Below are 13,728 nucleotides of genomic sequence, written 5' to 3'. Positions count from 1 at the left end.
AACTAGTGGCTTGGGAGTGGGAGGATTATACACATAGGGCCTGATTATCTAAAGCTCACAGCTCTGGCAAGATTATTTAAGAAGTCTCGTCAGTGCTGCTGGTCCTTCAGATAATTTTAGAAAGGTACATTTTAGCTTCAGAGCTGTTTTTATAGCTATGCAGGATGGAAGTGAAGGAGAGATACATATATTATAATGTAATGCTCAAAAAAACCTCCCCAAAGATTGTGTTTAAGATTTGTTCAATGTTGATGATGAGTTTTTGATCATCAGGTGCACTAAGTCACCAATCCACAGCAGCTATTTCTCTCTTCTGGTTGCTACACTGACTTCTTATTTGCTTTAGAATTCAGTTCACAATATTGACCCTAATCTATAAAGCTCTCAACAACCTCACAACATACTGAATTTCCTCAATTATAGCCAAATACTGAACTGCCCTTTTCAGTCAGCCTTGGCCTAAGTCTATTCACTCTCGTTATTGCTTCTTCCCTCACCCTTCTCTTGCTGGTTTCTATTGTATGTACTGGAGTCATTTGGGCATAAAATCCTTCATTTTCACTAACATTTTTAGCCACTAAAATAGTGATAGTTGTGTGTCCTTGGAAAGTGCACAATAAACATTAGATGTCTCTTTCTTTTAATATGCTTTGATTAACAGATCATATCAAATTCACTTTTCAAAGCATTAAAAAAAGTATTTCCCACATCTAATTTCCCACATTTTAAAGAGCTAAAACCATAATGTTTATATTATTCAAATTGAGACACATAAACTTACTATTCCCCCAGAATGCAGGTTGGCCGTTTACAAGCCACAGAACAGCCAGGTCAATCTAATCACTTTATCCAGAATACCCAAGGCTGGAGAAAAAAAAATGTTTATTGATTCAAAAGTAATTATGGTACACTTTCCAAGTACTTGCCAAGTGTCTGTGTGCTCCATTGTTTTGATATCAAATGTGTATTTTCATTGCAAGGCTGCTTTCATTCAGTGACATATTTAATAATCAGCTCCTTTGTAAGTGTATATTTAGCACCAGCGTGATATTCCCTTTGCCAGCAGCAGGTCAATTTGATACTTATTACTTGTTGTGAATGGCTTTAATTATTGTAAGTCTCTGTGTGATTTCTGAAAGACTAACTGAACACATACTAACATGCCTATTATTTACATGTGCTACTGAGCTGCTGAACACTGCACAAGCAGCAGATCTGTAGAAAGTGACTCTATATGAAGTGGTTGTAATGCTTTGCATGACAGCTTTTAATAAAAGCAACAAAAAAAATCTTTATTTCAACAAGTTATGCTTTACTTTTGTCAAAAGCTAGAACTTAGATGCCAAGATACTTATTTGCAGGCACAAAACCTTGCAGACAGAAAAACACAGCTTTTAAAATCTTACTTTTCAATCTATAAACAGGTTTTATGTTCATAGAAATAAAATCCACCTAACTGAATTGATTTTCATGAGAGGCTGCATTAGAATTTTGGAGCGTTTTTTGCTTTGTTTGTTTCTTTTTCTTTTTTTAACTTAGGATGTGGTTTTTAAGATGATACAATTTTGTTTTATCAAAAGTTGACTACAAAACTAATATATATTTTCCCCTTCTTTTCCCGTTCTTATCCAAAGAACACTAGACATATAAAGGCACTACCTTTCCAATTCAGGAGACATCTTAAAGGGAACGTCTATTATCAATTTTTCTTTGTATCTTTATTTAAAAAAGCTGGATTGTAAGCTTAGGAGCCGGCCTATTTTTAGTTCAGCACCTGGGTAGCGCTTCCTGATTGGATGGCTACATTTAGACACCAATTAGCAAGCGCTGCCCAGTGCTGAACCAAAAATGAGCTGGCTCCTAAGCTTACATTCCAACTTTTTAAAATAAAGATACCAAGAGAATGAAGAAAAATTGATAATAGGAGTGAAAGTGAAAGCAATCCTAACTTTTTTTGTACAGCAAAATATAATGTATTTGAATAAGTGTAATTTAAAGACTGGCCACTTTTTTCTAAATACAGTGCAGTATGGTGCAAAAGCATAACTATAAAATTATATATATATATATACAGGGTGTGTGTGTATATATATATATATATATAAAGTTGTGGCTAATGCATACCAACTGATATGATATATATATGAAATGGGTGACAGGGTGACAGTATGCCTAAAAATGGACCCTGGTGACTGGTAACTGTGCAGCTAGCTGTGCTGATTACATCAATGTCAGTTTCCACTTGGTACCAGCAGTTCTCTGCGGCTCAAGATCAGTACTTTCACTGTGTTTAACCCCCTTGCAGGGTTAAATACATATCGTTGTAGCATTATTAGTGATAAATTACAAGCTTTAACAAATTACAACATGTAACTTCCTGCACTGTTCAATGGATAAAATTCCTACTATATTTGTTACAGACAAACAAGGGGTTAATTCACTGCTTATATGTTTTTGGCAAATAAAAAAAAAAACATTTGCAAATGCAGTAACAGCAATCAAGGGGGCAAAATGATTATTGTTTGTATATTTCTGATAATATTTAATATCTGTTTTTTGTGTAAATTACTGCTTACCAGGGTTTAAAGAGATACTAAACCCAAATGTTTCCTTTCATAATTCAGATAGAGTATGTAATTGTAAGCTACTTTCTAATTTACTCCTATTATCAATGTATCTTTGTTCTTTTGCTATCTTTATTTGAAAAGCAGGAATCTACATTTTTTTTGTTCAGAACCCTGTGTAGCGCTTTGGCTACATTTAGCTCTATCTGAATCATGAAAGAAAAAGATTTAGGTTTAGTATCCCTTTAAATTACTGAAGGGAACATCTAGTTTTCCCACATGCCATGAAAAAAGAAAAAAATTTAGGTCCTAATTTTTTTGGTCTTAGTCCTACATTTTGAGCCTTGGGTTAGGGCGACTAGACATATCCAAATTTTTAGAGAGTCCCCTATAATATTATTAAAAAAAATATAAATAAAACCTACAATTATTACCTAAATAATTCCTATTTAAAACTAAATACTTACCTATAAAATAAACCCTAAACTAGCTACAATATAACTAATAGTTACATTGTAGCAAACTTAGGGTTTATTTTTGTTTCACAGGCAACTTTGTATTTATTTTAACTAGGTAGAATAGTTATTAAATAGTTATTAACTATTTAATAACTACCTAGCTAAAATAAATACAAATTTACCTGTAAAATAAAACCTAACCTAAGTTACACTAACACCTAGCCTAACCCTACAATTAAATAAATTACCTAAATTAAATACAAGTAAATAAAATAAATAAAATTAGCTAAATTACAAAAAACAAACAAACACTAAATTACAGAAAATAAAAAAACAAATTAGAAGATCTTTAAACTATTACACCTAATCTAATAGCCCTATCAAAATAAAAAAGCCCCTCCAAAATAAAAAAAAACCAAGCCTAAACTAAACTATCAATAGCCCTTAAAAGGGCCTTTTGCTGGGCATTGCCCCAAAGAAATCAACTCTTTTACCTGTAAAAAAAATACAAACAACCCCCCCAACAGTAAAACCCACCACCCACACAACCAACCCCTCACATAAAACCCTAACTAAAAAAAAACTAAGCTCCCCATTGCCACGAAAAGGGCATTTGGATGGGCATTGCCCTTAAAAGGGCATTTAGCTCTATTGCTGCCCAAAGCCCTAACCTAAAAATAAAACCCACCCAATACACCCTTAAAAAATCCTAACACTAACCCCCTAACACTAAGCGGCAAGATGTCCTCAACGAAGCCGGCAGAAGTGGTTCTCCAGACGGGCAGAACTGGTCCTCCAGATGGGCAGAAGTCTTCATCCAGACGGCATCTTCTATCTTCATCCATCCGGCGCGGAGCGGGTCCATCTTCAAGACATCCGACGCGGAGCATCCTCTTCTTCCGACAGTCTAACGATGAATGAAGGTTCCTTTAAATGACGTCATCCAAGATGGCGTCCCTTAGATTCCGATTGGCTGATAGAATTCTTTTTATTTTGGGGTGGGCTTTTTTATTTTGATAGGGCTATTAGATTAGGTGTAATTAGTTTAAATATCTTGTAATTTGTTTTTATTTTCTGTAATTTAGTGTTTGTTTTGTAATTTAGCTAATTGTATTTAATTTAATTGTATTTAATTTAGGGAATTTATTTCATTGTAGTTTAGTGTTAGGTGTTAGTGTAACTTAGGTTAGGTTTTATTTTACAGGTAAATGTGTATTTATTTTAGCTAGGTAGTTATGAAATAGTTAATAACTATTTAGTAACAATTCTACCTAGTTAAAATAAATACAAACTTGCCTGTAAAATAAAAATAAACCCTAAGCTAGCTGTAACTATTAGTTATATTGTAGCTAGCTTAGGGTTTATTTTATAGGTAAGTATTTAGTTTTAAATAGGAATAATTTAGTTAATGATAGGAATTTTATTTAGATTTATTTAAATTATATTTAAGTTAGGGGGGTTAGACTTAGGTTTAGGGGTTAATAAATTTAGAATAGTGGCAGCGACGTTGGGGGCGGCAGGTTAGGGGTTAATAAGTGTAGGTAGGTTGCGGCGACATTGGGGACGGCAGATTAGGGGTTAATAAATATAATGTAGTTGTCGGCGATGTTGGGGGCAGCAGATTAGGGGTTCATAAGTATAATGTAGGTGGCGGCGATGTCGGGCGGCAGATTAGGGGTTAATAAGTGTAAGATTAGGTGTGTTTAGACTCAGGGTTCATGTTAGGGTGTATATATATATATATATATATATATATATATATATATGCAGCCACCAATCAACAGCTTGTCTAGATAAACCTTTCAGCAAAGGATAACAAGAGAAGGAAGCAAATTAAATAATAGAAGTAAATTTGAAAGTTGTTCAAAATTATATTCTCTATCTGAATCATGAAAGAAAAATTTTGAGTTTCATGTCCCTTTAAGGATAGTTGTATTATTTGAATACTTTGGTTTTAGACAACTGTTTTCTTCTACAATATGAATAAAATCCTTCTAGTCATATAGCAGCAGCCTACCTTCTTACAATGCCAGCAATATGTATTGAGCTGTACATATCTCTCCCACAAAGCTTTTTAGGGTTAGACAAGCCTGGTGTGAGTCAGCATAGTAAGTGAGACAAAACGGAGGCAGTTCCTTTATACCATGCAAAACATAAAAGATTAATGGGACAATGGACTTGGGTACTTGCTCTCTATAGTACAATTCAGGAACACAGAAAAAAAAGACAAAAAGGAAATAGCAGAAATAAATGTAACAGCTGCATTTAACAGGTTGACCTATTGATCAAAGATTAGAGTTCTCAATAATGAGCAAATTAACAGATTTAACATAGCTTTTACTGTATCTTAAAGGGACACTGTGCAAAAAAAGTATACCCATTTGAAAGAGCAGCAATTAAAGGTTGACGTTTTTGATCTGAAAAAATATTGTTTTATATTTATATTTAAATTAATTTACCTGTATCAGTTATGTACATTTCACCAGTGCTCATTGGTTGATAGTACCTATCAATCAATAAGCATTAGAATGAAGTGATCAGCGAATGAGGATTAGTAGGAATCACACAACTGATACAGCCTTATTATATCCAATTTAAATTTAAGACAAATTTACTTCACCTTTTTTTAATGAAAAATAAAAATCTACTTATTAGATGTTGTTCTTTCATTTGGATGATTGAAAAGCTTGGAGTACAGTGTTCCTCTAATTAACTACCCATCTCCAGCTTTGAAGAACTGTAACATTCTAAATATTATTTTTTTATGCTTATAGTTCCAGAGTATTTGGCATCACTGAATGATCACTAGCGTCTATAGTACAATCCAGTTAGATAAGGCTAATTGATACAAGATGAGGTGGGTCATGTGCCAAATAGGTTACATTCTGATGCCCATCATTAGGTTCTAATCTGTTGTCTATAGTATACTATGGTGTATGTATGTTTGCTTAGGGAGACATCAGTGGACACGCAACTTCACAGGTTTGTAATTGTTCATTCATGTTTCCTTCATACTGTATGCTTTTGCAAGATGTCATGCTTGCCACCTTCTTGTCCTGTGTTTGGGGGGGGGGGGGGCGGTCTGTTAGATTATTCTCACCATTCTTTAGTATAAATATTTACTCATAAATTTCACCTACCCATCCTGATATATATATATATATATATATATATATATATACAGTGTCGCCAGTTGTGCATGCATCCTCAAAGGAATGTTGGCTGCGCAAGGCTCCCATTTTCGGAATCCACCTGGATGCAGAGTAGGCAGACCCAAAGCCTTAAAAAAAAAAAAAAACGCAACCGCCCGCATGAAATCACTAAAAAACACGTAACTGCCCACAAGAAATAAAAATAAATACACGTAACCGCCCGCACAAAGTATAACAAACAACTAAAACGTCAACTCCCACCTCGCAAAACAATAAAGTAATTAACCCCTAATCAGCAAATAACATAATTAAAATATTAACCTCTAAACCGCCAACCACCCATATCGCAATAAACCAAAGTAACCTATTAACCCCTTAATCGCAAAACCCCACATCGCAATAAACCTATTTAACCTATTAACCCTTAAACCGCCAACCCCCACATCGCAATAAACCTAATTAACCTATTAACCCCTAAACCGCCAAAAACCCCAAATCTCAATAACCCTAATTAATGTATTAACACCTATATGCCAACCCCCCCACAACGCAAATAACTAATCTAACACCCCCTAAATTAACCCCAATCACTACTAAATTACAATTAAAATAAAAAAATCTAATATTAAATTACAAAAAATAAAAAAGTCTAACATTACAAAAAAATAAACAAAATTATCCAAAAAAAATATATATACATAATCCCTATGAAAATAAAAAAGCCCCCCACAATAAAAACACCCCATAATCTAAACTACCAATAGCCCTTAAAAGGGCATTGCCCTAAGTTAAACAGCTCCTTTACCTCTAAAAAATACTAAGTCCACCACAACAGTAAAAAAAACCCCACCACCAAACCCCCCAAAATAAAAAAAACCTAACACTAAAAAAACTAAACTACCCATTGCCCCTAAAGGGGCATTTGTATGGGTATTGCCCTTAAAAGGGCATTCATCTCTTTTACTACCCTTAATATGGGGTACCTTGCATTCAATCTTCAGTGTGCGATGGACGATCGCATGAAGAGGAGCCTCCACGCCGCCGCCGTTGAGGACCACCGCTGAGGATCCAGGCATCGGTAACACTACTCTACACCTCCACTCTGTGCCGCCTTCGCTCCGTATGAAGATAGAAGATGATGGAACCGTCTAGCAGAAGACCTTCTCCGCCCGACTTCAGGAACAGTGAGTGCCTTTTTGGGCTTAGGTTTAAACTTTTTTATTTTAATTGTTGGGGTAGTTTATTTTTTAGATTAGGGGTTTTTGGGCTTGAAAAAGAGCTGATTGCCCTTTTAAGGGCAGTAAAAGAGCTGAATGCCCTTTTAAGGGCAATGCCCATACAAATACCCCTTAAGGGGCAATGGGTAGTTTAGTTTTTTTTAGTGTTAGTTTTATTTATTTTGGGGGGTTAGGTGGGTGTTTTTTTTTACTGTTATGTGGGATTTAGTATTTTTTAGAGGTAAAAGAGCTGTTTAACTTAGGGCAATGCTGTACAAAAGGCTCTTTTAAGGGCTATTGGTAGTTTAGTATTAGATTAGGGGGTGTTTTTATTGTAGGGGGATTTTTTTATTTTTATAGGGGTATTGTGTTGTAGTTTTTATACATAGACTGCCCTCTGGGCAGACTTATCGCTTAGTATATATATATATATAAAAACTATTTCTTTATTATTGTTTTCCAGTTACTTATCTTATTTATTTGTACATTTATTTACTATATCATCTATATTTTGAAAAACTAGTGAAAAAAATGTTTTTCTTTATTAAAGGATAGCTGATAATGAAATAGAGAGCCTCGATGCTTTTGGTGTCAGTGTTTATGAAACATAAACTGTCATTTGCAATGTGCTCTTTTATCATATGTTACACACAAGGAGATATCTGTATATATGTAGCTACCTCTTATAATAATCAGAGGAGCTTACTTACCTCTAAAGCAAACATCAGTGAGCTTTAAAGGGACATTCCAGTTAAAATTTTAAATGCACATAGATTAATTACATATTTGAATAGAAACATATTTACAATATACATGTATTGGCAAACATGATTCTAGTTAAAGTTGTCACTGTTTTAGTGTTACATTTTTCTCTGCACGTGCATGTGAAGCATAGCTAGATGTATTCTCAGTGCACCAGCATTTTAAATACTGCAGCTGCTCAAAGATCCAGTGGGGGCTGTATCATGTCAACAAAGATTCAAATTGATCCATTACCAGATGATTCAAGAACCTTAGGCTCTTTATGCAAGTGCTGTATTTAGAAGGCTGGTGCACGGAGCATACTTAAGTACACTCTTGAAACAGCTATAGCTTTTACTAGAAGCATTTTCCTAATACCTTTATATTGCATAAATGCTTCTATTCAAAACTGAAAAGCACCTGTGTACATTCCAAATTTGGCTCAAATGTCCCTTTAATACAGCATTATCATTATTTTTTTTTACATTCTGCTAGATTTAAACATAAAAATCTTCTGCTAAAGTTTTTTTTTTCTTTTCAGCAAAATCTCAGCATGGTTAAATGTTGTTCTTTTATGTGCGGTAGCAAATGTTTGCGTACAAAGTCCCTTTAAAGGGACAGTAAACACCACTAACATTGATATATATTATAAAAATACATAACAATTCAACCATTATTCACATACCCCCAATAGTGAAGAATAGCAGCAGCCATAAATATCCATAATATAATGATCGATTTATATGTCTCCAAAATGACCCCCAATCTCCTCCTCCCTGTACCTTCTTTATCTACATTCAATTTTTTTTTACAATACCTCGACTCGTTCCCGAGGCTTTCAACTGTGTCATCACGCAGTGAGGATGACATATAAACGCTACTTGCGCGCTGATGCGATTTAGGAGTCGCTTACTAGAGGGGCATATAGAATCCAGGTTAGGAAGATGTATCCTAAGGGGCTGAGTTTGGGGGCTACAGTTTGAATTTACAATCAGACACAATACGATGTGAACAGGGTATATTTAAACCGTCTCAGACTTAGCAGCAGGTTCACAACTACTGAATAAGGTAATTTTATAAGGAGTGTTTACCGTCCCTTTAAAAAAAATAATGCAACATTTTAAAGTTTCTTTAGTAAATGGGTTACATACCTGCTTATATTTTCTTACTTTAATACAATTAAAAAAAAATTGTAAGCCACAAAGCAATGTGTTATCACTGCTGTCAGAGAATAAGTGTGCTGGAGTGCCTCTGACATTTTGGGAAAGATACATTAAACATGACTAGGCAACTGAGAGACACAAATACATTTACAACCTCAAATATTTCTAGAGATTAACCCTCTGCTTCCAGTGAGAAACACCTAAAAACACAATTAATCTCTTGGCTGTGTGAGACATACATTAGGATTAACCATTTGAATGCAGGTTACACACAATAGTATTAACCAGTTTCCTACCAGTTAAACATAATAAGATTAACTAGTTGCCTGTCAGTTAAATGCAGTAAGATTAACCAGATGCTAACCTTACACACATTAGGATAAACCATTTGCTTGCCAGTAACAAATATCATCACTTATTGACTCGCAGTAATGCAGTGACATGTTACCCCTTTATATTTTCTTGCAGCCATTTCTCTAGGTAGGTAAAGGAAGTGATTATCTTTGTTTCAAAGTGCTAACCTGACAAGTGTCAGGTGGGGGGACTGTGTGCATGAGGTTTTTCTTGGCACTGTGCATGTGATGTCATGAAATCCAGAGCAGCTTCCTTAGACTGAAAGCAAGTGGAGGATTAACAAGGTTAGAAATATCATACTTTGTGACATCACACATTAACTTACCTTCAGTGTCATTCAGCGGAACCCCCAAAATAGCCTATACCAAACACAAGACCCCAGGGAGCAATACCCAAAAAGTAATTATCGTAGTCTTAATTCAAACAAAATATGTTCTTTTGTTTTCTTGTGTCTCAAAGTAAAGTTTTGCAGAAGATAGGATGCATAAAGTTTTTTTTTTTAAATTTATGTATTTAAAGGGATAATAAACCCCAGAATGTTATTTTTTTTAAAAAAAGATATATAATCCCTTTATTTACCATTCCCCAATTTTGCATAACCAACACTGTTATAGAAATATACTTTTTACCTCTGTAATGACCTTGTATCTAAGCCTCTGCTGACTGCCTCCTTAGCTCAGATCTTTTGACAGACTTGCAATTCAGGCAATTAGTGCTGACTCTTAAATAACTTCACGTGCATGAGCACAATGTTATCTATATGAAACACATGAACGCCCTCTAGCTTTAAAAAACTGTCAAATGCAGAGGCAGCCTTCAAGGTCTTAGAAATTAGCATATGAGCCTACCTACAGTAGGTTTAGCTTTCAACTTAGTATAACAAGCGAACAAAACAAATTTGATGATAAAAGTAAATTAGAAAGTTGTTTAAAATTACATGCCCTATCTGAATCATGAAAGTTTAATTTGGACTTTACTATCCCTTTAATTAATTAATTAATTAATTAATTAAATGGATAGTAAACCCATTTTTTTTCTTTTATGATTTGGATAGAGTATGCAATTTTAAGCACCTTTTAAATTTACTCCTATTATCAAATTCTCTTTGTTCTCTTGGTATCTTTATTTGAAAAATCAGTAATGAATGTTTAGGAGCCAGTCCATTTTTGGTACAGCACCCTGGATAGCGCTTGCTGAACCTAAAAGTAGTTGGTAGTTTATTATAGATTAGGTTTTTTTATTTAGGGGTGTTTTTTTTTTAAATGGTATTAGAATAGGAATGATTTTTATTATTTTTGATAATTTGTTTGTTATTTTCCATGCCCTATCCGAATCATGAAAGAAAAAATGTGAGTTTAGTATCCCTTTAATTAATTCATTAATTAATTAATTAAATAATAATTATTTTTAATTTTACCTATGGGAAACACCATGGTAGTTGCAACTAACTTTTTCAATAATAAAAGAAAAATTACGAAAGGAAGGGCTTATTTGAAAGGTCAATATGTCCATTGTTTTGCAAAAGGAAAAAAAAATAGTTGATTTATTGCTGATTGTCTTTAGTTATTGTAATACAAATTCAGCCACCATAAGTTATGATCTGGTTCATTTTAAGTTTAGTTTAAATATCACACAAAATTATTAATATTAAGAGTAAATAATGTATCAGAGGATAAAGCATTTGTAAAAAATATATGTTATACACATTATCTAACAAAGTAAGGATTATGGCAATTTCATTTTTAAGTTTTTGTTTGCCTAAAGTAGGGTTTATATTTCATATAATAAACGGTCTTGTCAAACGAATATGTAGACAAGAATCTGAATGTGATATTCTTTATTTGACTTCTTTTTTTCTTTTTCAGTAGGTTAATTGGAGAGGAAAATTCTACATTTTGTGTTGTGCCTTTAAAGGGACATAATAGTAAGAACTGAAACGTGCATTTGGTTTTGAATAGAAGCATTTTTGCTATATACTTGTATTTTGGTAAAAGTAATTAGTGTTTTAGAGGCATATGTATGTATGCTGTATTAATCCTATGCACCAACATTCAGACACCATTGTATGACTCATCACTTTTCATCGCTGACAAGACACATTATCATTGGCTCTCTGGACAGGCACTGTGTTTGAATGAAGAAGAAACATAAACCATGCTGCATATATGCATATGCATCTAAAACAATTATATTTTCTACTAGAAACATTTGTTATAGTATACTGTAAAAATATTCCTATTCAAAACTGAAATGCACCCAGGCACAAATAAATATAAAGTCACTTTAAAAGAACAAATTTCACAGAAAGTTTTGTGCTTTTTTTCAGATGAGGAATCTAAAATGTATCTTATCTCACTGGCCACAAATTAATTTTCCCTCAGTTTAAAGGACCATTAAATACAGCAAAATTGCATAATCAATAAATACATTATAAAATGACAATTGGTGTTTTAAAATAGCAGTAACAAGTATTCTATGAATATGTTTTTTTCTCAGAGGTTTTGGAACTACATTTCCCATGATGCTCAGCCAGCATTTTATCTAGCTGAGCATCATGGGACATGTAGTTCCAAAACCTCTGGAGTGCCAAGTTTGGAAAAACCCTGGTTTACACAGTTTACTAAAGAAATGAAAATTAGACCTTAGTCAGAATTTCAAATGAGTAGTAGATTGTTGACTGACAAATATCAAAGTTTACTTCAATTTTCCCTGTCCTCTATTGCAAAACACATATATGTAGAGCTGGTGCCTTATAAAATGACTGTTCACATTTTGATAGCAAAATTCAATTGGAAAGTTTTTTTTTAATTGTATACTCGACTATAGTGTAATGATAATGTTATATATGGTCTAGGCCAATGTTTCTCAGCCGCAGTCCTCAAGTACCCCCAACAGGCCAGGTTTTCATTATAACTGAACTAGAGCACAGGTGAAATAATCAGCTGATCAGTAACCATGGTTACTTACCCACTCTTACCCATCAGCTGATTATATCACCTGTGGAGTCGTTCAGCTATAATGAAAATCTGGCTTGTTGGGGGTACTTATGGGGTTGAGGTGTCGAAACACTGGTCTAGGCAATATTACACATCATTTTTATCCATTGCTTTCTGTGATGTATCCCTTCCAAATTCTAGCTGTGATCCAAGACTGCTTACAGTGTTGTGTTTGTACTGTAGCAAGCAATGTTTGTAGTCTCCACTAATTGTCACAGCAAAATTTGTATTGTTTAAAGTGATAAGAAAGTCAAAATTAAACTTTTGTGGTTGAGCACATGCAATTATAAGAGAGTTTTTAATTTACGTCTATTGCCAAATGTACTTTGTTCTCTTACTATTTTTCATCCTTTGTTGAAACCCATATTTTTTCCATCTCTACTTTGAACTTATTCCAGGGTTGTTTAAATCTGATTCTTGAGGGCCACAAACAGGCTAATAATATATAAGTCTAATAGAAAGCAAAGAGATCCTAAAATTCTAGTCTATTTGTGACCCTTGAGGTCACTATGTTCTAAAGGCTCACCCCCTGTATAACTCTATAGTGGTTTAGAGATAGACAGAAATTTAGAGGTTTAAAGGTTAGAAAGTATATTGATATAACAATGTTGGTTGTGCAAGCTCAAGGCATTATCAATCTTTTTTAAAATATTTTTTTTTTTTGGAGTAGACTGTCCCTTTAACATTATCTTTTTGTGAAAGAGTGTTTTAATATTGGTATGTTGACAAATTTTCCTCCTCTCTGATCACATGGTGAGCTTGTTTTTTTTGCTTTCTTTCTATATACAGATACCAGAGTGAGGCTGGTTTCCGTTAGTGCTGTGATGTCACTGCTGCGCGACTGCTCTAACCAGGAAACCGAGGGTTCCATGCTAGGGATTGGAGGCAAGCAGTTTTTCGTCAATGAAAGGACTGCAGGGGCTGGCGAAATAGAAGAGAATGCTGACCATGTGATGATTCTAAAGACGGAAGATATTAGGCATTCATTTTTAGGTAAGACTAACTTTATAAATAATTATTTTAATTAGATTGTCTTTAGACACTAATCATAAACCTGTTCTGTTACTTTTAAAAAGCTAAATT

The 13,728-nt window shown here is 33.9% G+C and overlaps 1 protein-coding gene across 1 annotated transcript in view; it reads left to right on the top strand.

Annotated features, from left to right (window-relative positions):
* The first annotated feature begins 13,479 nt into the window (after positions 1–13,479).
* Positions 13,480–13,728, top strand: part of RFX3 (regulatory factor X3) — a 445,346-nt gene continuing 445,097 nt past the window's right edge. The window contains 1 exon segment of the mRNA XM_053702543.1: positions 13,480–13,638. Within this exon segment, the coding sequence (XP_053558518.1) occupies positions 13,515–13,638 (124 nt within the window). The 5' untranslated portion in view covers positions 13,480–13,514.

The sequence above is a fragment of the Bombina bombina genome, chromosome 2 (assembly GCF_027579735.1).
Source record: "Bombina bombina isolate aBomBom1 chromosome 2, aBomBom1.pri, whole genome shotgun sequence".
NCBI classification, from domain to species: domain Eukaryota; kingdom Metazoa; phylum Chordata; class Amphibia; order Anura; family Bombinatoridae; genus Bombina; species Bombina bombina.
This window is presented reverse-complemented; position numbering and strand designations above follow the sequence as displayed.